The 22,340-nt window shown below is 36.1% G+C and overlaps 1 protein-coding gene across 4 annotated transcripts in view; it reads left to right on the forward strand.

The window, feature by feature from the left end:
* Positions 1-22,340, forward strand: part of SEC16A (SEC16 homolog A, endoplasmic reticulum export factor) — a 48,214-nt gene that overhangs the window by 5,981 nt on the left and 19,893 nt on the right. For 3 of the 4 annotated variants that reach the window (XM_072632934.1, XM_072632933.1, XM_072632935.1), the window contains exons 2-14: positions 1,771-5,547; positions 7,234-7,370; positions 10,716-10,813; positions 15,188-15,314; positions 16,371-16,563; positions 17,071-17,245; positions 18,156-18,298; positions 18,754-18,815; positions 18,936-19,074; positions 19,586-19,831; positions 20,774-20,871; positions 21,920-22,001; positions 22,186-22,303. In XM_072632934.1, coding sequence (XP_072489035.1) covers positions 1,846-5,547; positions 7,234-7,370; positions 10,716-10,813; positions 15,188-15,314; positions 16,371-16,563; positions 17,071-17,245; positions 18,156-18,298; positions 18,754-18,815; positions 18,936-19,074; positions 19,586-19,831; positions 20,774-20,871; positions 21,920-22,001; positions 22,186-22,303 — 5,320 coding nt within the window. In that variant the 5' untranslated portion in view covers positions 1,771-1,845. The remainder of the gene's footprint in view (positions 1-1,770; positions 5,548-7,233; positions 7,371-10,715; positions 10,814-15,187; positions 15,315-16,370; positions 16,564-17,070; positions 17,246-18,155; positions 18,299-18,753; positions 18,816-18,935; positions 19,075-19,585; positions 19,832-20,773; positions 20,872-21,919; positions 22,002-22,185; positions 22,304-22,340) is intronic. The other variant, XM_072632936.1, reaches the window with a different exon arrangement.

Below are 22,340 nucleotides of genomic sequence, written 5' to 3' on the forward strand. Positions count from 1 at the left end.
ATGGATTAATAAATCTCTGGGGGCAAAATTCGTCTTAACAAAGTGGGGTATAGGGAAAGTGGAGTTCTGTGCTACAGGAATAGACTTTTGAAGTGACAGAGGTAGTGAGGGAATTCTTGTCCCTGAACACATTTCCTCAGTTCTGTCTGTTATATTTACTTCTAGTAACAAATTAGACTCCAAGCTTCTTGAAAACAGGATTGTCTTTTGTCTTTTTGTGTCCCCAGCACTTAGCACAGTGCCTGGCACGTCGGAGGCACTTAGTAAATGCTAGGTGACTGATTGACAAAAATTTCTGACAACACATTTTGGTTTTGGAATGCTTCTTCATTAATTGAAATATTACGATATTCAGTCATGAGGCTATAGTTTGTGTGAGTTGATCATTTCACAAATCTGAGAAAGATTCTTTTTCTTCTACAATCAAGCAATGTAAGCCAAGTTGTAGATTTTCTTACTTGCTTTAATATGGTTCTAGCTTAGCTTGAAATAATTCAGCAAGCATTTAGTAAGCTCCTACTATGTGCTAGACTCAGTGTTAAGTGTGGAAGGGAATGAACTATATGAAAAGAATAGAGGGTTTATCAGAATCAGTATTTATGAGAGAATGAGTTCATGGACTATTTTACAAATTATGAAGGTTAAAGTCATATAATGATAATCATTATGTTTGGAGGTTTTCATATATTTTTCCTTAGAAGGTTTTCACTAAAGTACTTCTGTTTCTTTGATTAGATAAACTTTTAAAAAAAAAAACCAAAAGGATTAATAAATAGAAAATAAAGACTTTTAGCTGGGATAAGTATTTAATATTACATAGGTGAACAGTTTCCTAAAATTATGGATTGTTTCCAGTTGGAACATAGTATGTTGCATATTATATGGACTTCTCCCCTTTTATTTTCTGTAGAAAATCTATAAATTTATAAAATTACAAATTAGGACTTTAGGTTGATATTTAGATGCTGGATTAAAATTATGTTCAATTTTCAGCTTTTTATTTTAATCAGTATTGTCTGCAGTTATTTTGGTTGTTAAGATGTATGTTGTTTTGTTACAGGGCAGATTTAGAACCATCAACTCTTTACTTATACTGGTGGTATAGCACACTGGATTTGGCCTCAGAAATACTTGAGTTCAAATCATGCCCCAGACACTTAGTAGTTGTGTAACCATGGGCAAGTTAATTAACTTTAGTCTTCCTCTAGTTCCTTATTTGTAAAATGATGATATAAATAGTACTTTCCTCCTAGGGTTGTCATAAGGTTAAAATGAGATAATATTTGCAAAGTGATTTGCAGAAGTGTAAATGTTAACTGTTACAAGCTATTATTAAAAGAATGAGCACTTTACATCATGGTATAAAGGACCTTTTAGTTGAAAACAAATTGAATTTACTTCATTTCTTTTTGTTTGTAAAGATGGAAAAATGGAGAGTTTTCTGGTTTATATTTCTTTTTCTTTTAAAAGTCATTCTCAGAAATAGAAAAAATCCTACCCCATATGGTGATGTGCTTTAGTTTTGGTGATCCTCAACCTATTGTTAAATAAGTCAAATAGATTTTCATTTTGGTGAAGGTAGTGTGGGGATAATGAGAAAGCAAGTGTAAAAAATTTTATTGCTAGTAGGATTGTATTACTAAGTCGATAAATGAATTAAAACCACGTTAGGAACTTTTTCATAAAGTGTTTTTTGAATATGCATTTGTCATTTTAACTTTTTGTATTTCTTTATAACATTTTGTATTTCTCTAAAATATCTTTTTCTAGCTTAAGGAGAACCTGGCTTTACTTTCTTTGGGCAAAAAGTATCTGGCTTTGCAAGACTGACTTGGCAAGAAGTGAATGATGCAGCCACCACCTCAGACAGTTCCTTCTGGAACAGGTGGACCACCTCCCGCAGGAGGTCCTCGTAATATGTATTGGTCTAACAGCCCATATAGCAGGCAGGCTAATGCATCAGTGACTGCTGCAGCTGGCCCAGTGCAACCTGTAAGAGGTTGTTTCATATTTGGCAGGCAGACTCCACAAGGAACAGCATTAGGCAATCCGTCCAAAGGCAACTCATTTGTTATGCAGGGTCCTTCCCCACCAATGTTTTCTCAGCCACCTGGTATGCATGTACCTCATACCCATGCAGGGGATAATTCACAAGGACTTTATACATCTTTGTCTGGGCCTGTATCACAACCTGGAGTAAATCCTGACTCCTTTACAAATGTATTGTCTCCTGCTGTGCTGCCAGGACATGTTATGAATAGTAGTGCAGAAATTCATCCAGCTGCAGAACCTGGAATTCAGGCTTCATCTGTTCCTTTACATTATAATCCTGGAGCAGGATTTGAAAATTCTTTTGGGGGACATCTTCAGAGTGGTGTGCCACTGCCTGGTGGGCCGCTCAGTCAGCAAGATCCAAATGGTGGCACTACGGCATCATTCTTTCCTCAACCTCATCAGCAAACCCCAGTTCAGTGGAGACCAGTTCAAGGAAGTCCACAGTCTTCAGTTCAGAATTATTCATCATATGTTGAACCACCTACTCAGAATACAGTTCCTCTTGCTTCTGGTAGTTCTCATTTTCTTCCTCAAGCAAATATGCAAGTTCCTGGACATCAGCAACATATTCCATTAGTTTCCACATCAGGACCCTTGGTTGGAAGTGAAAGGAATGAGATAGTCCCTTCTCAGAGTAGCAACTACCCAGCAAATAACTTTCAGCCTGAAAATATGTTTAGGCAAAATCCAGGAGTTAATAGTGGTTGGCTCAGTCAGGATTTTAGGCAGAATCTAGGAGTAAGTAAACAGCAATTACCAGACTCTACTCTAGTTAATCCCATTGCTCAGGGAAATAGCTTAGAAAACCATCCACAATATAGAACTGAAGCTGTAACCAGTCATGTGCTCCCAGAAACAAATTCAGGAACTATCACAATGTTTTTCAAAGGGGAAGAGGCAGAAAATGAGGAAAATCTTTCATCAGAAAAAGCAGGCACTACTGTTAAGTCTGATTTTGATGGCTTTCCACCAAATTCTGGACATGGAGGCCATCACCTTCCTCATCCTATGCAGGTTGGAGCAGGTGTCCCTTTTCAGGCATCAGTTCCTAAAGGTTCAGCTAATGAGTCTACTCAACAGGGAATAGAGGCCCAGCAATACTTTTCTCAGTCTACAAGTAACCAACATGATAAACAAACCACTAAAAACTGTGACATACATGTTAATGATGACAAAGCTTGCACTGTTAAAACTTGTGGTGCCGTTGGCTCACAATATGAAAATGTTGAGAACTTAGAGTGCATTCAGAATCAAGAAGTTCCACCAAGTGAACCCCCAAATTTGAATCCTTCCTGTCCAAATGATCAGTTCAGATATGGGCCACTCCCAGGGCAGTCTGTTTCAAAGCACAGTATTGTAAGTTATGGTGAAGGAGGACCAAATCTAGAGGCACCTGATTCAATACCTCATCCAGTCCGATCTGATAGTGTATCCTCCAACTATAGTAGTGTAAGTCATAGGAGTGTTTCTAGTTCAACAAGACCCCAAGAGTCAGTGGGCACGTTTATTCAGCAAGAAGTTGGGAAGCCTAATGAAGAGACTTCAGATAGTTTCTTTAAGCAGATTGATTCTTCTCCTTTAGTAGGAGAGCCAAATGATAATATAAACAAGAATTATCATAGCAATCTTTCCCAGCCTCCAACTCCAAGCCCTCCTAAACCTACAGGAATATTTCAGACAAGTGCAAATAGTTCTTTTGAACCTGTAAGGTCCCATGGAGTTGGGGTAAAACCTGTTGAGGCTGACCGAGCCAACATGGTAGGTGAACTGAGAGAGAACCATTCCAAGCAGAACAGCAGTAAACCAACTGTTATGGTACCAGCTGCTTCACCAGGTAATCTTGAACAACCTCCAGACAACATGGAAACATTCTTTACCCCTCTTGCACATCCTTTGCCTCTTACAATAACTGATGAAGCTGTTAATGTACTTCCCCATGGTGGGGGAACACTTTTGGAAAATGTGCCCATGGCATCTGAAAAACGATCCTCAAGGGCTCAGGGTACCACTAAAAAGTGTGAAAGCCCTGCGACTACTTTGTGGGCAGAGAATGAACTACCTAACTTTGGAGGAAATGTCCTCCTTGCACCAGCTGCTCCTGCACTTTCTGTACCTCCTAAAACACAGGCTTCTGAAATTATTCAACCTCCAGATGAGGGATTATCCAGTCTGCAGCCATGTAAACCAGGCTCTATTCCTATACATACCCCTCAGGATGGCAATGTATCTTCTGAAAATCTTGAGAATCCTCCTAAAATGGGAGAAGAGGAGGCCCTTCAATCTCAGGCAAGTTCTGGTTATGCAAGTTTATTGTCCTCACCACCCACTGAATCTTTACAGAATCAACCAATCTTGATTGCCCAGCCTAATCAAAGCTATAATTTGACCCAGCCCACAAGTTTTTCTGTTTCCCTGTCTAATCATTTAAGTCATAATGAAAATAATCGTTCTTGCAAAGATCCTGCAGTGGGGGACAAGCCTGTCCCAAGCAGTCAGCCTCTGTGTGCTGGTGTGCCTGGGGAAAGCATTCCCTTGTCTGAGATTCAAGCTGCATCTTCTGTTAATTCATCATTACCTACCAATCATTCCCATCCTAATTTTTCACAAGGTCCTGGTACCACTTCTGAAATGGTTTCTACTCAGTCTCCCAACTTACTAGTTCAACCACCATCTCATCAGATGCCACTTAACTTGGTTCCAGAATGTCAAAAAAGTCAGAATTTAGAAAGTTTTCCTTCTGAATTTGCTATAAAACCAGGGGTTAATTTGTCTGCTTCTCCAGGGACTAATCTCCCTACTGGAAACACCGGGGTAATGTTAGTTCCACCAGTGAACAGCACCCTAATACCCCATACTAATAAAGCAAATCTCACCAATTATCAGGAAGAAACTTCTGGAGCACTTGATTTTACACTGAACCGGACTTTGGAAAGTCACAGTACAGACAGTTCCGTGCGAGTACATAATACATCACATTCTAGTGGTCCAGCCTTTTCTCAGCAAACCATCACTAATCATAAAAGTCAGTCTGGGCCTGAATTGCATGATAAAGAACATTTCTACCAACAGGTAACAAAGGATGTACAGCACCAGATTGCTCTTGATAAATCCCAGTCAGAGGCCTTACCACCTCAGCAACAAGTTTCATCAGCTGCTCTAATGCCCAAGACAGTACTAGATTCTTCAAACTCTGGAAACCAACCTGATTTGTTATCATCAGGAAATTCACCCCAGCTTCCAAGCCAGAGTAAGGTGGAGCAGCAGCAGCAGCTCTCACAATCATCTAGTATTCCAACAACCTCAGCCCACTCTGGCCAACCAACTAGTCTGCAAGAGCAGCAGTGGCCACCATCACAGACTCCTCAGAATGCTTTTGGTCCACCTCAGAACCTGTCAGCTTATTACTATTACAGACATCTTTATGATCCCTATCAACCTCAGTATCCACCACCCTATCCTTCAGATCCTAGAACAGCTTCCCTTTATTACCCGGTGAGTGGCAGTATTTTTTTTACTATTCTACATTTATAACTATTTTACTGTTCATAGTTTTTGTTTTGATATTTGGGTCCATGATCAAGATATATGTTGTATTGAATTAGATGATAATCAGTGTATAGACTTATGAAGCTTTACTTTAATTTTTACTTCAAAGACCAGTATAAGAAACTTACAGAAATAGTTTTTTAATTATTTTAACATTATGGTGGAAGTCTTTAGGAAAAATATTTTATTAAACTAATGGAATCATAGGCAAGAAAAATCATAAAGAGTATAAACTTTAATATTGACTAAAACTAACAGGTAAGGGAAAATCTGCTGCTTCTACACTTAGTAATATTACTTAAGTGCCTCAGAGATCTGTGATTTTTATCATGTGTGGGTTCTCTCCACAGATGCAAATTACAGCTTCTTCTACATTTAGTAAATGGTCTTGATGACTTGTTGAAGTAAAAAATGTTTCTCATCTGGTGGCTAAAACTGTGGTGCTAAGTTTCTCTGACATTTGGCTGGTCATTTCCTTAGACAACCATTCCCCGGCGCCCATACATGAGGCCTTTCTAGACCAATAGAACCTACCCAGAGCTTGCCCTTTCTTAGTGTAACCATCAGGAATTTTGTGGGTCATTTGTGAACTATTACTGTGGAGGTGCTAGAGCTAGCCTTCAATGGAGGATGAAGTGATATTTGTAATGAAGATTTTGAAAAATCCTTTGGTTCAGACACAAAAATTAGCTTAATTGCCTAATGAAGAAAGTAAACCTAGAATCATAGAACTTTAGCTCCATGACCTTAGAGATCAGTCTAGTTCAAGACCTTTCCTCTTAGCAGCCCCTTGTACTCCTCCTCCACTCTAACTTTTACAGAGGAGGAAACTCAGCTCAAGAGAGATGAAGTGACGTCTAAGTCACAGCTAGTTGTTGTCAAGACAGGAGGAATACAAATGCAGGTTTCTCTATTCGTGGTCCAGTATATTTTCATAACCATGTATGGCGGATTGTGTAGGAAGAAAGGATGTGAGGTAGGGAAGAAGATTTTGGCATTTTTGAGTTAATAGTCTTCATAGCCCAACTTTCTAATACAAGTCTTTCTCTAAAATTTACCTCAAATTGTTTTATTTCTCTCTTGACTCAGAATCTTAGTCTATGAGTTAAAACAATCAGGTATTAATATTAATGAATTTACTTATAGAAAACTTTGAGATTCTTTGACCTGCCTTGAGGAAGCTATGTAAGAAAAGAACATATAACTAGCTCTCAGAACTTTTAGTTTAGTTCTGGAATATCCAGGTAAATACTATTGTTCATTTAATTGCTGGATGAATGTCTATGAAATAGAGGTGACTAATAATTAGAATAATGGACTCTTAGAATTTTGAGGAAGAGGCCTAATGGTTCCATGCCAGGGTTAGCCACAGGTACAATTGGTGTTGTCTGTTGCTTTCTTGACAGTCTTGGAGCAAGATTTACATATTTAGTGAATGTGAGTAATTGTTGGTGCTATTAAAGTTCTACTAAACATTTTCATGAGTATCACTTTTTATAGTGGTTGTTCAAAACACCAAATTCACTTCTGCTGTTTGGAAAAAGTTTTTATTCAAACTAACTATACTGATTTGTTTATTTAATGATATTTATCTTGTAATTTATAAACTTTATAAGACTTCCTCTTTCCTAGGAGGATGCCTATGGCCCATATGACTCTCGTTATAGACATTATGATAAAAGTACTGCTTATACTGAAAACTATAGATATGCCGAGCCAGAGCGTCCAAGTTCCAGAGCTAGTCACTGCTCAGATCGACCGTCTTCCAGGTATGGAACTATAATTTAGTTTTTCAGTTTTGTATATTCTTTGTTCAATCTCTACTCTGTACATTAGGCAACAAATCTAAGTGTCATAAATCAACAAATGTAAATTTGCTGTAAATATTCAGAGTAAATTGTTTGTAGGACTGACTCATACTTGATTTCAATGTGCTAAGAACAGTGTTTATTCATTTAAAAGATGTTAAAAATTGTAGGGCTAATTTTAATGTAATTTAACCTTATATTCTAAGTCATGAAGTGTAGTAGAGCGGGCTCTTAGACAGGACCAGTGAAAAAGTCTGTGTATAATCTCTGATCTCTACACTCCCCTTCCCCTGTACCCCTTTTTAAGAAGGTGATATCCCCCATTTCAGAGAAATACTAAGGAAATTGCTTCTGCTGCTGCTTACTGCTGCAGACAGGTCCAGCATATAATTTCCCCTATAATTGAGGAAGTTCTGAAGTCTTGGAAGACAGGATGGAAGAAAATAAAAGAAGTGCTAAAATACTCTTCCTTTTATTTTTGGCAAAGCTGGTCACCCAGGGCTATTGGACAAGTCTTAAGAGCAAGTTTAGTTGGTACTGAAAACTTCAGCCCTTCATATGGGTGGGTGGGTGGGATATTAATCAGAGAAAAAGCCCTACATCTTTTCCCCCTCAAAATGACAATGATTTTAGTAACTGTGGTAATCTAATCCATTTCCCTCTTGAGGATGTGGACTTTGCTGTATTCTTTGTGAGTGAATATTGCTAAGATGGCATTAGTATTACTTGTAGCTGTGTATGGACCAATAATGTTGACAGTAGTTATAGACATAATATCTATTATGAAAAAGCTTACAACTTAAAATGACATGTTAATTTGCATACTCTGTGTAAGTACAAAAGCCCTATTATGTAATTATGCATATATATGTGTATATATGTATGTGTGTACATAAATGTATATGTGTGTGCACACATAAATTCTGTGACTTTACATAGGAAAAAGAGCATCTACGAATTTTAAACCCCCTACCATATGTGCTGGAAGATAAAATCTTTCTCCTTAAATTATTTCCGTTAGAAATTATGTCCTTGAAAGAGGAATCTTTTGGTTTTTTTCCTGTAGCTCCTTTTTGTTTTTGCCTTTTTCTTTGCCACTTTCTTTCTTTCTTTCTGACATTTAACACATAAATTTAGCCTGCATCCTGTTCAGCCCTCTTTTTGCTTTTCCTGAACTAAGATAGCATTGGCTATGGATAACTTACTTGAATATTAGACATTAAGACTTTGGCCAGTAGGAGCATTGTTAATTTTTGATAGCCAATGCTATCCATCCATTACATATAATAAGAGATCAGGATAGGATCATAGAATCAGAAATGAGGGCCTGTCTCATTAATCTATTAGATTTTATTGTGTGTCTGTTTACAACTACCTCTGTTACACTTTCATCTGAGTAAGATTTTAAGCCAGATTATTTCCTCCTCTGTAAAATTAGAGGGTTGGATTACGTGATCACATTTCTTTCAACTTAGATTTTACAAAATTTATGAAAGTGGTTTTACATTGCAGAGAGCAGGTTTCTTTTGAAATGGAGAACAATTTTTCTTGCTTTTCCATTTCTACTATAATTAGCAAGCAGTTAGAGAGGAAAAAGTGTTAAGTATCTTGATACTGTCAGCCATATTTAAATTCTTTCCATTGTATTTGTGACTGCTCATTGTCAGAATAGAAGCATCATTGGGCCTCATATAGATTTTATTACAGGAGATGTTTAAACTTATATTTTGCTTTCTGGTTATAAAAGTTCTCTGTGATGCTAAGAAACTTCATTAATGAAGTAATGATATTAATATTCATTATTTCAACAGAATTATGTATTTCATAGTAAATCTTTTAATATTTTTTCTGAATAGAAAAACTTTCCTCTTGCCTTACCTCTATCCATTTGGCTACTCTGCGTGTCTGTTATTGTAAGATACACAGATATTTTTAAAGGCAGTTATTCTTTATAAAGCACAATGGCAACTATATTCTCCCTTTTAAGAAAAGTCTTTTTTGCAAAGCTTTAAATGTTAAGACACCGTCAAATCGTCTAGATTCCATAGATTTCTACCTTACCATGTAGAAAGCATAGGTTAACCTTAGGTGCTGAAATTTGAAGCAAATGAGCATTTGTTTCTTGAATTCCTTAGAGGTTGGAGAGACAAGGAAGGTTAGGCAAGTAAGGTCCTTCTTGCCTTTCCAGTTTTCTCTTTGCTTACCAGTCTACAGATTAACAGGTATTAATTACAAGAGCTGAAGATGGCAAAAACACTGAAAAAAACCAGTTCTAACCAAAGAAGAGGTGAGAGAGGCTGACTGTAACCATGATTTGTTCCCCTCTTACTCTTCTAAGTAATGGCTTAGAAGACAGCTCTTTAGAGTAACTCTCACTGCTGCCCTTACCCCACTCCTTTAAAAAAAACACACACCCACTATGTCACAATTGCTACCCGATATTAGCTTGACATTCTAGGTTCTTTATAACTCAAGCACCAGAATCAACCACTACCTTGAGTTATGAGTATACCTTTATTAGGTGATTTGATCTAATCTAAATGAAACTGTTCATTCATTAACAGAAGGTTGAGGATTTTCCTATATTCCAGTTTATATTAGACATTAATTGCAACATGTATTTGCATGTACCAGAGTACTCACTTTTATATGGTAGGGTACATTGAATCTTAAAAAGGTCTATGTAAATTTATATAAAGTAAATTCTATCAGAAATACAACAGGGGAAGTTAAAACTTAAAGGAAAACTGTTGTAAAATCTTTAAAGGAAAACTGTTGTAAAGTCTTTCGAAAAGCAAGATTTATTTTGTGATGTAAATGATTGTCTTAGCTGTTTTGTAAGTTTGGATTTGTATATCTAGCTGGCTAAGGTAAAACAGTTATAACTCTTACACAGATGTAAGGCAAACAGGATGATAAAAGTCTGAGAATACGATTAAACTTTGAGCAAGAGTAGGCATTTTTCACAATGAAAATTGTTTTTAATATTCTTTTACTGGGATTGGTAGCAAGGACTCTGGTTAGAGCTTGTCTTTGCCTTATTTTATATGATGTGTACCCCAAGAACAGATAAAGACCATTTTTTTCACATTAAATGGTTGTTACATGGCAATTCTTGACCTGAAATGAAGTTGAATAAGTAATGTATTAGGTATTTAGTCAATTTACATCAGTATTTCTGTCCCGTACTTCATAATAAACATTTTAAATAGCTATAATTGCTCGCTTGTTGATTTGAGCAGTTTGTCTTAACTGATATCATGCTTTAAGAAAAAAATTAACAATACCATATTTGATGTTTTTCAGACAGGGGTATCCTGAAGGATATTATGCTTCCAAAGGTGGATGGAGCAGTCGGAGTGATTACTATGCAAATTATTACTCTGGCCAGTATGATTATGGAGGTATATTTAGAAATTATCACAGTCTTTAACAGTTGGTTTTTGCAGAGGGCAGAAGAGTTATTGTCCAAAGATAAATAATATCTAATTATTAAGCAGATGCTTATGGGATGATTTTGTTTGGAACATTCCAGTTTATTATATTGTCTTTGAGTTTTGATTTAGTAGAAGAGTTAATTTAAAATAATCACATTTATAAATGAAAAAAGTATATGATTGTATATGATAAAATGGCTTGGCTTCAAATCCTGTATGTAATAAAGAATGATTATGTAACCATCAGCAAGCTAAGCCTCTGTTTCCTCACCTGAAAATGGGGAAAATGCACACACACACACACACACACACACACACACACACACACACACACATATACATATATGTATGATTTTATTTTTATGTAGCATTAATGTACTATGTGATTTTATCAATTATCTTTGGTAGTCAATTGATAGTTGTAAACATTCTGTACTCTTATGTCTGCTTTCACAGACCTAAGTGTTTATCTGTTGTCACAGTGTTCCAGTTAAAGACACTGGAAATGCTGATATGGTTCTTAACTATGCCTTGCATAATTACAGATTTGATGGCTCCTATAGTGTATTCAGCCCTGATTGGATTTCCTGTGATTCTCACAGGTCCTTTATTATTATTAATGTATTTTGCTGTCAACCAAACTCTGTAGACACATCTGGAACAGGTTCATTTTGCTTGAGGGATTTAAATATGAATTCTGTGTAGTTTTATAGGGGAAGATACACGCGCGCACACACACACACACACACACACACACATACATAAAAAAACAACACAATGAATCAGTGAATTTCAGGATTGGAAAAGATTTCAGAGTAATTCAACCTGTTTAGAATAGTTCAATCCATACCTGAACAAGAATAAACTCTCCAAAAAAAAAAAAAACCAGCAAGTAGTCCTCTAGTCTTTGACAGATTTCCTAGGCATCTCATTCCACTTTTTGACAGCTTTAATTGCTATGAAGTTTTTACTTACATCAAGCTGATATGTGTCCTTATGTAGGACAGATTTTTTCATCTGTTTTTTTTTTTCATCTGTTGTTCTCAGTCACCTCTGAGGGACAAATCTAATTCTCCTTCCTCATGACATCTCTTGAAATACTTAGACATTTATCATGTCCTTCCTAAGACTTTTCTTCAAGCTAAAGATTCCCAGTTCTTCCACCTGATCTTTATATGGCATGATCTTAAGGCCCTTCACCATCTTTAAGTGCAGTGTTTTGAACATAATACTCCAGAAATGATCAGACCAGAATATTATTTCCCTAGTTTTAGGTACTTTCACTTTGCTAATGTAGCCCAAGATAGAATTTGAGAGAGAGTCTGTGTAGTAGATAAAGAACTAGTATTGGAGGTAGAAAGACCTGGGTTCAAGTCCAACCTTTTCCATAGACTGACTGTGATCCTGGTCTTACTACCCCAGGGTGACTCTCTAAGACTAGAAATTTCACTGAAGCCACCGATCTTCATTTGGTAGAGAAAGTTCCTTATTAGGTACTCCCATATTTATGAAATCCCAGACCCAGTCAAATAGTTAGCTTTTTTGGCTGCCATATATTGCTTCTGATTCATATTCAGTTTGTGTGTCCACAGAAATTCCCAGACCCTTTTCTAGATTAATTGCTATTTACCTTTGGCTTCTTAATTTTATATTTGTAATGTTAATTTTTAAGGCATTTTTAATCTGTAATTATGCAAGGCATAGTTAAGAACCATATTAGCATTTCCAGTGTCTTTAACTGGAACACTGTGACAACAGATAAACACTTAGGTCTGTGAAAGCAGACATAAGAGATCAGAATGTTTACAACTATCAATTGACTACCAAAGATAATTGATAAAATCACATAGTACATTAATGCTATATAAAAATAAAATCATACATATATGTATATATAATATATAATTTTAAAGTTTAAGACTTTGTATTTCTTAGTATTAAGTTCAATTTTATTAGATTTAACCCAACCTTCTCTCCTGTTTGGGAAATCTACCTTGCAGGGTTGTTGTGAGGATCAAATGAGATAGTATATGTAAAGTGCTTAGCACAGTACCTGCCACATAGTAGGTTCTATATAAATGCTTATTTTCCTCTAGATTACTTTTAGATCTTGACTCAGTCATCCATTACATTAACTATCCTTCCTAGCCTTGTGTCATCATCTGAAATTTTGTTAAGCATGCCATCTGTGCCTTTATCTAAATCACTGATAGAAGTGTTAAAGAGCACAATGCCAAGCACAGATCTCTAAGTCATTCCACCAGAGGTTTCTTTCCAAGTTGACATTAATGATTATTTTTTGGGACCCAAATATATTCAAGCAGTTTTGAATGTACCTAACTGTACTATCTTGTAGCCCACATTTTCTCTGTCTTGTTGATAAGAATAGCAGGAATGATTAAAAAGGCATCTAGACGCTGTGCTAAACTTTGGGGATACAAATTCAAAAGAGATAATGCCCATACCTTCAAGGAACTTAATATTCTAAGAGGGAAAGACAACATACAGGGGAGTAGGCAAAGGCATTAGGACTGTGAGTGGAGCCATGGGGTAATAGAATGATAAACATGGATGACTTCTAGACCCTTTTAGAAGCAAAAGTAGTATTGCTTTTCCTAGAGTAAGACTGGATAAAGGTTGGTGGTATATATACAGCAGTTTGGCAGGAAGTTAACTAGGCTCTCTCAGATTAGTACAGTTTCAGGACAGGAGTTAGAGATCCAGTCAGGAGGGTGTATCATTTCCCCACCTGTCCAAATCATCCCCTTTTATCTATTTGCATGATTACATCTTAATATACGGTGTTACTCTCTAGCAGAGGCCACTGGTGGTACAGTGGATAGCTTGCTAGGTCTGGAGTCAGGAAAACCCAAATTCAAATTTGGTCTCATGCTTACTAGCTAGGTGGCACTGGACAAGTCACTTCACTTTTGTTTGACTCTCTTTCCTCAACTGTAACGCCAATGTGATACTCATTGGAGCCACTATGAATATACATGCATATTTCCAGGGTAAATTCACAAAATGTGATAAACTCTTGGTTTTGCCCCTTCCTCAGAGGCAAAACCAAACTATTTATTTGGGACATCATTAGTTTTTTTTAAAATTAAATTAAAATTCAACAGGGTACTTATCACTAATCCTGGGAGCATCAACATCTTAAACCTTTTCTGTCAGGCTTCCCCACAGAAATAAGTTCCCCTAGACAAATTCCTCCCTCCACAGCTTGCTTCTCTGCGCGCGCTCTCCCTCCCTCCTTCCCTCCCTCCCTCCCTCCCTCTCTCTCTCTCCCTCTCCTCCCCCCTCCCTGCCCAACCCCTCCTCCTTGGGCAGTCTCCTCCCAGTCTGAGCTTTGTGTGACCCAGGTTCCATATGTTAGGCCTTTTAATGGGCAGGGAAGAGCTTCCTATTCTATTAACATTGCAAACTGTAAAATGGGAATAAAATATCTCCCAGGTTTGATGTAAGGGTTAAATGAGATAATAATTATAAAATATCTGGCACATAGTAGGTGCTTAATAAATGCTTCTATCCTGACCACTCTAGTCCCCCCTTTTTTGTTTACTTATTCTAATCCTTTTGAATGAAGTATATCCTTAAAGAACCATATTCTAGTCATCAACCCCATCCCACCAAACCACAACAAAGTCAGATTTGTTTCTCTTAGTATCTCTAGTTCACCTTGATTTGTTACTCCATGCTCATTTGTATGTAGACACTTGAGGCCATATGCATGGCTGTTAACTCCTTTCTTAAGCGTTTTCTCCTATGAATTTCTAGCCTCTTTACTCTTTGTTTCTGTTTTTCTTTCTAAATTGTAGCTACTATGTTGTCCTTTCTGGTGGATGGATGAAGGCAGTTCTCTTTCTTTTCATTTTAAAGTGTCTCTCATTAGCTCTGTAACTTGAGATAAATACATTTTTACTTCCCTTATTAGGTATACAAAAGTCTGTCATTCCTGTCTTTTGCTGTCAACCAGAATTCCAATACCTGTTCTGAGACATTTTGTTCTTAAATCTTGTTCATTTCCCAAATCTGCCTTTCTCTTCTGAAGTGCTTGCTTTCAACTGAGGAAAATTGCACTTCTCTGAAGGTCTTTAATTCCTTGCCTATGATTTCAGAATCATTGGGAAAGTTGATATGCCCTTTTCTTTGTTACTCTTTTCTATCTAAAGTCTTGACAAACTGTATGGGTTGTAGCAATCAAAAAAAAAAACCTGACATCAAAAATGTTAATTAGTTAATGTTAATATTGTATGTGGATATTATCAGTCAGTATTGATCAACAAAGATCAATATCTTGTTCATATTACTATATTAATCTTTATTTTGTACTTGTAGATGCAAATCTCTGGGAACGATATCAGTATGATCCCAGGTTTAGAGACCCCAGGAGCTATGACCGAAGATATTGGTATGATACTGAACATGATCATTATAGGAAAGAAGCATATCCCTATGGTGACAGGTCAGTGGAATAGAACATTAGAGACAATATTTAAAGAAAGAAAAAGTGATCTGTTTTGTTTCTTCAGTGTTTTTGCAGTATGTTTAAAAGCTAAACTTGTCTCAAGGATTTAAGGATAATATTTGGTTGCTGTTCTAACCTTGGTTTGAGGGAAAAAAAATAGAGTTATTCCTAATTCTAGCCTTAGGAGGCTATCATGATGGGACTTATTTCAAAACTTGAGTTTAGATAGAAGAAATATACTTTCTTACAAATTTTTAGAGTAGTTGGGTATCTTGATACATTCATCGTAGTCTTGGTCATACTATTAGAGTCATATACTTTTTCTCTTAATCTTAAAGACTTTTGTACATTTAAAAAATATTTTATTGATAGTTTTTATATTTTACCAATCATTTCCAAGTATGTTCAATAGAACCCTTCCTTGTAACAAAGAAGAGCAGTTAAACCAAACTGATTTACAGTATGTGACAGCCCCCCACACACACACCTCTCTGACTATTTAGAATATATAACATTCCTCACCTATAATCTCCCACCTCTATTGAGAGCAAGAAATTATATTTCATCTTCTCTTGTCTGGGACTAAGATTGATCATTGCATTTAATGAGTTCTGCTGTCTTTTTTTTGTTTTTACAGTATTGTAGTCATTGTCTGTGTTCTCTTGCTTTCTTCATTCTGCATCAGTTCTTATAAGTTTTACAATGTTTCTCTGAAGTCCTCATATTCCTTGTTTCTTATGCTATGAATATGTTCATTACATTCACATAACATGAGTTGTTTAATCATCCTCCAATCAATAAGCATCCACTTTGTTTCCAGTTTGACAGAAAAAGTGATGTAACTATCTTCATCCCCAGCACTTAGCATTGTGTCTGTCAGATAGATGCTTAATAAAATCTTCTTGCTTGCTTGATTGCTCTTTGGTATATTTCAGATCTTTCTTTTGGTATTTTCCCTATAATAGGATCCTTCTCCCTCACTTATTTTAATTTGCAATGTCTACTTTGCATTACTTCAAAGTGATATACCTTCTACTTCATTGCTCCCTCCAGACCTGAAAAATATGATGATCACTGGAGGTATGACCCTCGTTTTGCTGGGAGTTTTGATGAGGAACCGGAACCTCACAGAGGTGCTTATGATGATGATAGGCGTAGTATCCACAGTGAACATTCTGCCCACAGTCTCCATAGCACCCACAGTCTGCGGAGCCGCCAGAGCAGCTTCAGCTCACGTTCTCATCAAGTGAGTTTTAAGATTTTGTGTTTTGACAGCTTCATTACTCCTTAACCTAGTACAAAACAGCTTGTTCCCACTGATGTAGCTTAACATTGAATGAACCTTGGATGTCTTTTTTCTGTTGAAACATTCCTGTTTCTCATCATGCTAAGTTTAATACTTCCAATTTTAGGCATTTAGGCTACTATGTAACCCTGTATATAAACTAAGTTATAATGAATTGTCAAATTTGTCTTTTTAAAAGAATTTCCATCTGAAGTCAGCTAATATGTTGAACAAATCTTGACTATTATGAGCAAGATTTTTGGACTGCTTTATGTGTGTATATGTATATTTTTAAAAGGACCTCACAGAAACTCTTGATTTTGTTAAGAACAGTTACTATAGTTCCAATAATTTATAAGATTTCCAAGTATCTACTGTTTATAAAAGTTACAAATGCATAGTTAATTGCAAATATTGTGACATTTTACTTTTCTCCTCTTCTCTTAAAACAAATGAAAAATCCAACAGAGCCAGGTTTATAGAAACAATGATGTAACTGCTAACTCATATGAACGCCCAGCTCCACCAGGCTCCCTTCATGGAGATTATTCCTATGGCGTTTATGGTAATAATTTCAGTGGTGCACAGGGTTTTACAGATTATGGCTATCCTGCAGAAACAGGATGGCCAACTTCGGAACAAGGTATGTCATAAACTTTATTAGACCAGTAGACCTTTGTGTATATCTCTCCCTTCTGCCAAACTTTTACCTTGCCATTTTGTCCAAACTTGTGGATTAATTAACTTCTGAAATTTTTTACCTTAAAAAAAAATCTATGTTCTGTGCAGTGTTTAATTTCGTCCCAGCTAAGCTTCTCTTAAAAGAAGGAACTAACTATAATTTAATTATGTAATAAAATAATAATATAATAAAAATCGAGTACCTTTCACTTTAGTTAAGAGTACATTACTAGGTAAATCACTTAAAATCTACGGTGTCAACTCTAATATTTCTTTATAGCTGTAGCATTTCTAAACACCCAGCACTGGTTAACTCCTTTCTTTCCTAATACTTCACATTGGATGTTTACTATGAAAAACATTAGCAAGATTAGTAAGATAATATCAGGGCACATTGTTTTATTTATTTTTAAGATTATTTTAGTCAGAAGAACATATTTCATTATATGAGAAAATAATGACTTTTGACATTTTAGTTAGATTATTTAACCATATGAAAAATTGTATCATTTGAGAAATGGTATCTATGATTATGGGATTTTAAAATGACTGACAAGGGAAAATATTTAGAAAGTTACATAGATTTTTTTATGAGGTATCCTTAGTGATTTCATAAGTGAATTTTTTCTGTGCTCAGAAAAGAATCATTTTAAAAATTTTTTCAAAGGATGTATTTTAATATTATTTCAATTAAATTAGATCTTATTTTAGAACTACTTACTCATATTGTATTTGATATTTAATTGGCTATGATCATGCTTTCTGCACAACTGCATGTTCACTCTAGAAATATAAAATGTTCATCCTTACAGTTGAGAAACCATTAAAATAAGGGCTTATCAAACCCATTTTTATTTTTCTTTAAAATGTAGTTCCATCAAGACCAACTACACCTGAGAAGTTTTCAGTGCCTCATGTCTGTGCAAGGTTTGGCCCTGGAGGCCATCTTATTAAAGTGCTTCCAAACTTGCCCTCTGAAGGACAACCAGCTTTGGTTGAGATACACAGCATGGAGGTAACTATGCATGCATAAGAATTTGGTCTCTGCACATCATGGGAAAAATATAGCCAATAAATTATTGCCATGAAATAGGAAAGTAGAGAAAATATATTTCCCTGAATCTTCAGATTTTAAACTTTTATCTTCTGCTTTTTCTTAATGCTTTTGCTATTAGAAATTGGTTTTAAATATTTACAAACGTGGGAGGTGGTGCCAGATGCAACTTGCACTGTTCTTCCTTACCATTGTACTGAATATGGTAATGCCACAATTCTGTCACAGTTTTTACATTGTGTTTAAAAGCAGTAATCTGTTACCTTCCTCACTAACAAAATATAGAGGAGTAAGACAGCATTTCCAGTTTAATTACGATACATTTTTAGTTAAAATGAATGTCATCTCTGTTCAGAATATGCTTTTCCACATCAGATAGACAAGAGACTGATGGCTACTTATGTGTTCTGGTCTAGACTATGTTGCAGCATACTTCTGAACAAGAAGAAATGAGATCCTTCCCTGGACCTCTTGCTAAGTATGTATCTTAGTAATTTTTTTGTGTGTGTCTCTATGTAATGGTAATCACTAAGTCAGGCACCTTAGATTCTACTCTTTCTGTTGCACTCAGTGACTTTTTATTGTTGTTATTTTTTAGAGATGATACCCATAAAGTAGACGTTATAAATTTTGCACAGAATAAAGCTACAGAATGTTTGCGGAATGAAAATCTAATTGATAAAGAATCTGCAAGTCTTCTTTGGGATTTTATTGTACTGTTATGCAGACAGAATGGGGTATGTATCTTTCTGTTAGCTTTTACTTTGAAAATTGTATAAAGAATTTTGAACTCTTGATCATTGGTTTATATGTTGAATAGTTGTACCATAAAATAGCAGCTTGTGAAAAGAGTATAAGGTATGATGCTTATGGGATGAGGAATTCCTTTGACTGGGTGGGGAAGAGAACTTGGGGAGGAGAAATATGAATAATTTAGGCAAATAATTTCAACCTCTCATTTTGTAGGTGTTTCTGAACAGCTCTAGACTGATGATGACTGATGATGGACTAATGTGTCCTGACCTAAATACATCTGAGTAGATCTTTAAGGAATCTTCACCTAGTTTACTTTATATTATTTTTTTAACTTACATTCCTTTTCATAAAATGTCTGTTTCACTTCTAGATACTGAGAGTTTCTTGCTGCTTAATGTCTCAAATGTGAGTCAGGCATTTTGGTCTGACTGAGTAGCATTGGCTTCTTGAAGCATCTCATAGTTCTCTCTTTTTCTCCCACAACCTCCTCAGACTGTTGTAGGAACAGACATTGCAGAGCTCTTGCTTCGAGATCACAAAACAGTGTGGCTTCCTGGAAAGTCACCCAATGAGGCAAACCTGATTGATTTTACTAATGAGGCTGTGGAGCAAGTGGAAGAGGAGGAGTCTGGTGAAGCTCAGCTTTCATTTCTCACTGACAGTTTGATAACCACTATTGATAGTCTTGAAAAGGAGACTGAGAGGTTTAGAGAGCTGCTTCTGTATGGGCGTAAAAAGGTGAGCAGTTTCTTGATATTCCATTATGTTGCTAATTTCATTATCCTGGTAAGAAATGAAATATTTGGAATTCTGATATGCTGTATCCCATGGTCAGTGGGTTTATATGTTGAATAGTTGTAATATAAAGTAACAGCTTATAAAGAGGGTTTAAGGTATGATGCTTATAAGATGAGGGATGAATGATGTTCATGATGATAAAGCATCAGTAGTATAGTTCATCTAAAGGCAGCAAGTGATGAAGATTTATTTGTCTTGGAAACTCAGTCAAAGCTAAATTTTGGTAATAAGCTCAAGTTTTCCTTTGTATTAGCACATTTTGGAACACCTTAGTAATAGATCTGGTATTTGATATGTAATATTAGTAATGATCTACTTATACAGTGGATCTGAATGAATTCATCAGCTCTTTGTCTGGCAGAGTAGTGTCTGCTTCTATTAAGAATACTACTCCTTCTAAGCCAGAAAAATTATCTTTGAGTCCTAATCATTTTGTAGAGTTATAGTTCATCATATATGAGTGTGAGAGGGATATTCTGTAGCTAGAGGTGTTAGCCTTAAGTAGAAGATTCAAAGGCCCAGGACTAGTCCCTTTTTTAGGCCGAGTCCAATGGAAAATAGCTTAGCAGTACTGATAAAATTTCTCTCTTTAAAAGTGGTCCTTATTCCTAAAATTGTATATTCTTTATACTAAAAAAAACATGATTTTTTTTTTCAATATTTAAGAGACTAATTGGAATCTTAAATTCTTGAAAGTAGTACATATTGTGGGGTTTGTTTTTGTGATTCATCATCAAAGCATTCTTTTTTAAATAATTGGCATGTAATGCATTGAACTATACCTAGTTAATTTTGTATGTTCTAAGTTATTACATTCATTTAATACGCAAGATAAAAAATTGCTGACTTTTTCGGGGGGGGGGGGGCTTTAACTGTCAATAGGATGCTTTGGAATCTGCTATGAAACATGGCTTATGGGGACATGCTCTGTTACTTGCAAGTAAAATGGATAGCCGAACACATGCAAGAGTTATGACCAGGTAAGGGATTTTAATTTGGGAGTGACTTCTAGAATGAATTCACTGTTCATTTATCTCTTTTGAAGCAACAGGTTATCTTCATGGAATGATATGCAATGGAAATTCTCTTAGAGTTATGCTGCCCTTTCAGGGTTGTTGTTACTGCATTTAATTTTGGACCCTTTCGGTTACTTCCTTCAGAAAACAGTTTAGTGGATTCCTTAATTTCACCTCAGAATCCATGCTTGTCATGTTTTTTGTTTGTTTGTTTGTTTTCATCAAAATACACTTTTTTGCTTCAGACTAAATCTAATCCAGATCTTTCTTCTCCTTCACTATTCATCTCCCAGTCATCTGCCAAGACTTGTCGATTTTCCCTATATTATTACATCTCTCACATCTTTCATCTTCTCTCCACTGCCATCCTAGTTCAGGCCTCCAGTACTTACTGCCTGCGCTGTTGTTATGGTTTGATCAAGTGAGAGTTTGTTCTTTCAGATCTCTGTCTTCTCTGATTTGGCATCCACACAACTACTAGAAAGGCATTCCTAACGTACAGGTCTGGCCATAGCACTTCCCAGTTGCCTCTAAAAGATAAAATTCACACAACTTTGGCATTTAAAGCCCATCACAGTTTAACTCCAGACTACTTTTTCAGGCTCATTACAAATTATTCTCTTTTATGCTTTCTGTATTGTAGGCCCAGTTGACCTACCCCCTCCCCCCACTTTTCTTTCCTGTAATGTACTTCTTCCTGACATCTACTTCCTAGAATCCCTAGCCCCCTTTAAAATGAGACCTTTCCTGATTTCCACCCCTCCAGATATTTGCATCCTTTGGAAATTACCTTGGATATACTTTGTGTTTACTTCCATGTGTTCTTAAATATGTTAGCCTCCTAATAGAATGAGAGCAGGAACAGATATGTTTTTGTCTTTGTTTCCCCAACTTCCTCATACTCTACTGGGCACGTAATAGGCACTGAATAGATACTTGTTAGTTGACTGCTTAACTATGATCTCCCAGAAGCTGGCTTGTATTGTATCCTTTTGTTTTTATGTAATTGCAGGTTTGCCAACAGCCTTCCAATTAATGATCCCTTACAAACTGTTTACCAGCTCATGTCTGGAAGAATGCCCGCTGCATCCACAGTAAGTATTGACCCTCAGAAGAGGGAGCTGCACTCCAGACTCTTATATGGTTTATTAGAAATTACTCATGGATTCACATTTTGCTGCCCTAGATTGATTTATTACATTTGCTAATGCCATTCTATATAGAATTTAAAATAGCTTTCTTTTCCCATGCATTACAATGATTTCTTCTATTTTTTAGTGTTGTGGAGATGAGAAATGGGGAGATTGGAGACCTCATCTTGCTATGGTTTTGTCCAACTTGAATAATAATATGGATGTAGAGTCTAGGACAATAGCCACCATGGGTGATACTCTTGGTAAGTTAGTTATTGAGGTTGAAAGTATAGCACTTGT

Source organism: Notamacropus eugenii, chromosome 1 (genome assembly GCF_028372415.1).
Source record: "Notamacropus eugenii isolate mMacEug1 chromosome 1, mMacEug1.pri_v2, whole genome shotgun sequence".
NCBI classification, from domain to species: domain Eukaryota; kingdom Metazoa; phylum Chordata; class Mammalia; order Diprotodontia; family Macropodidae; genus Notamacropus; species Notamacropus eugenii.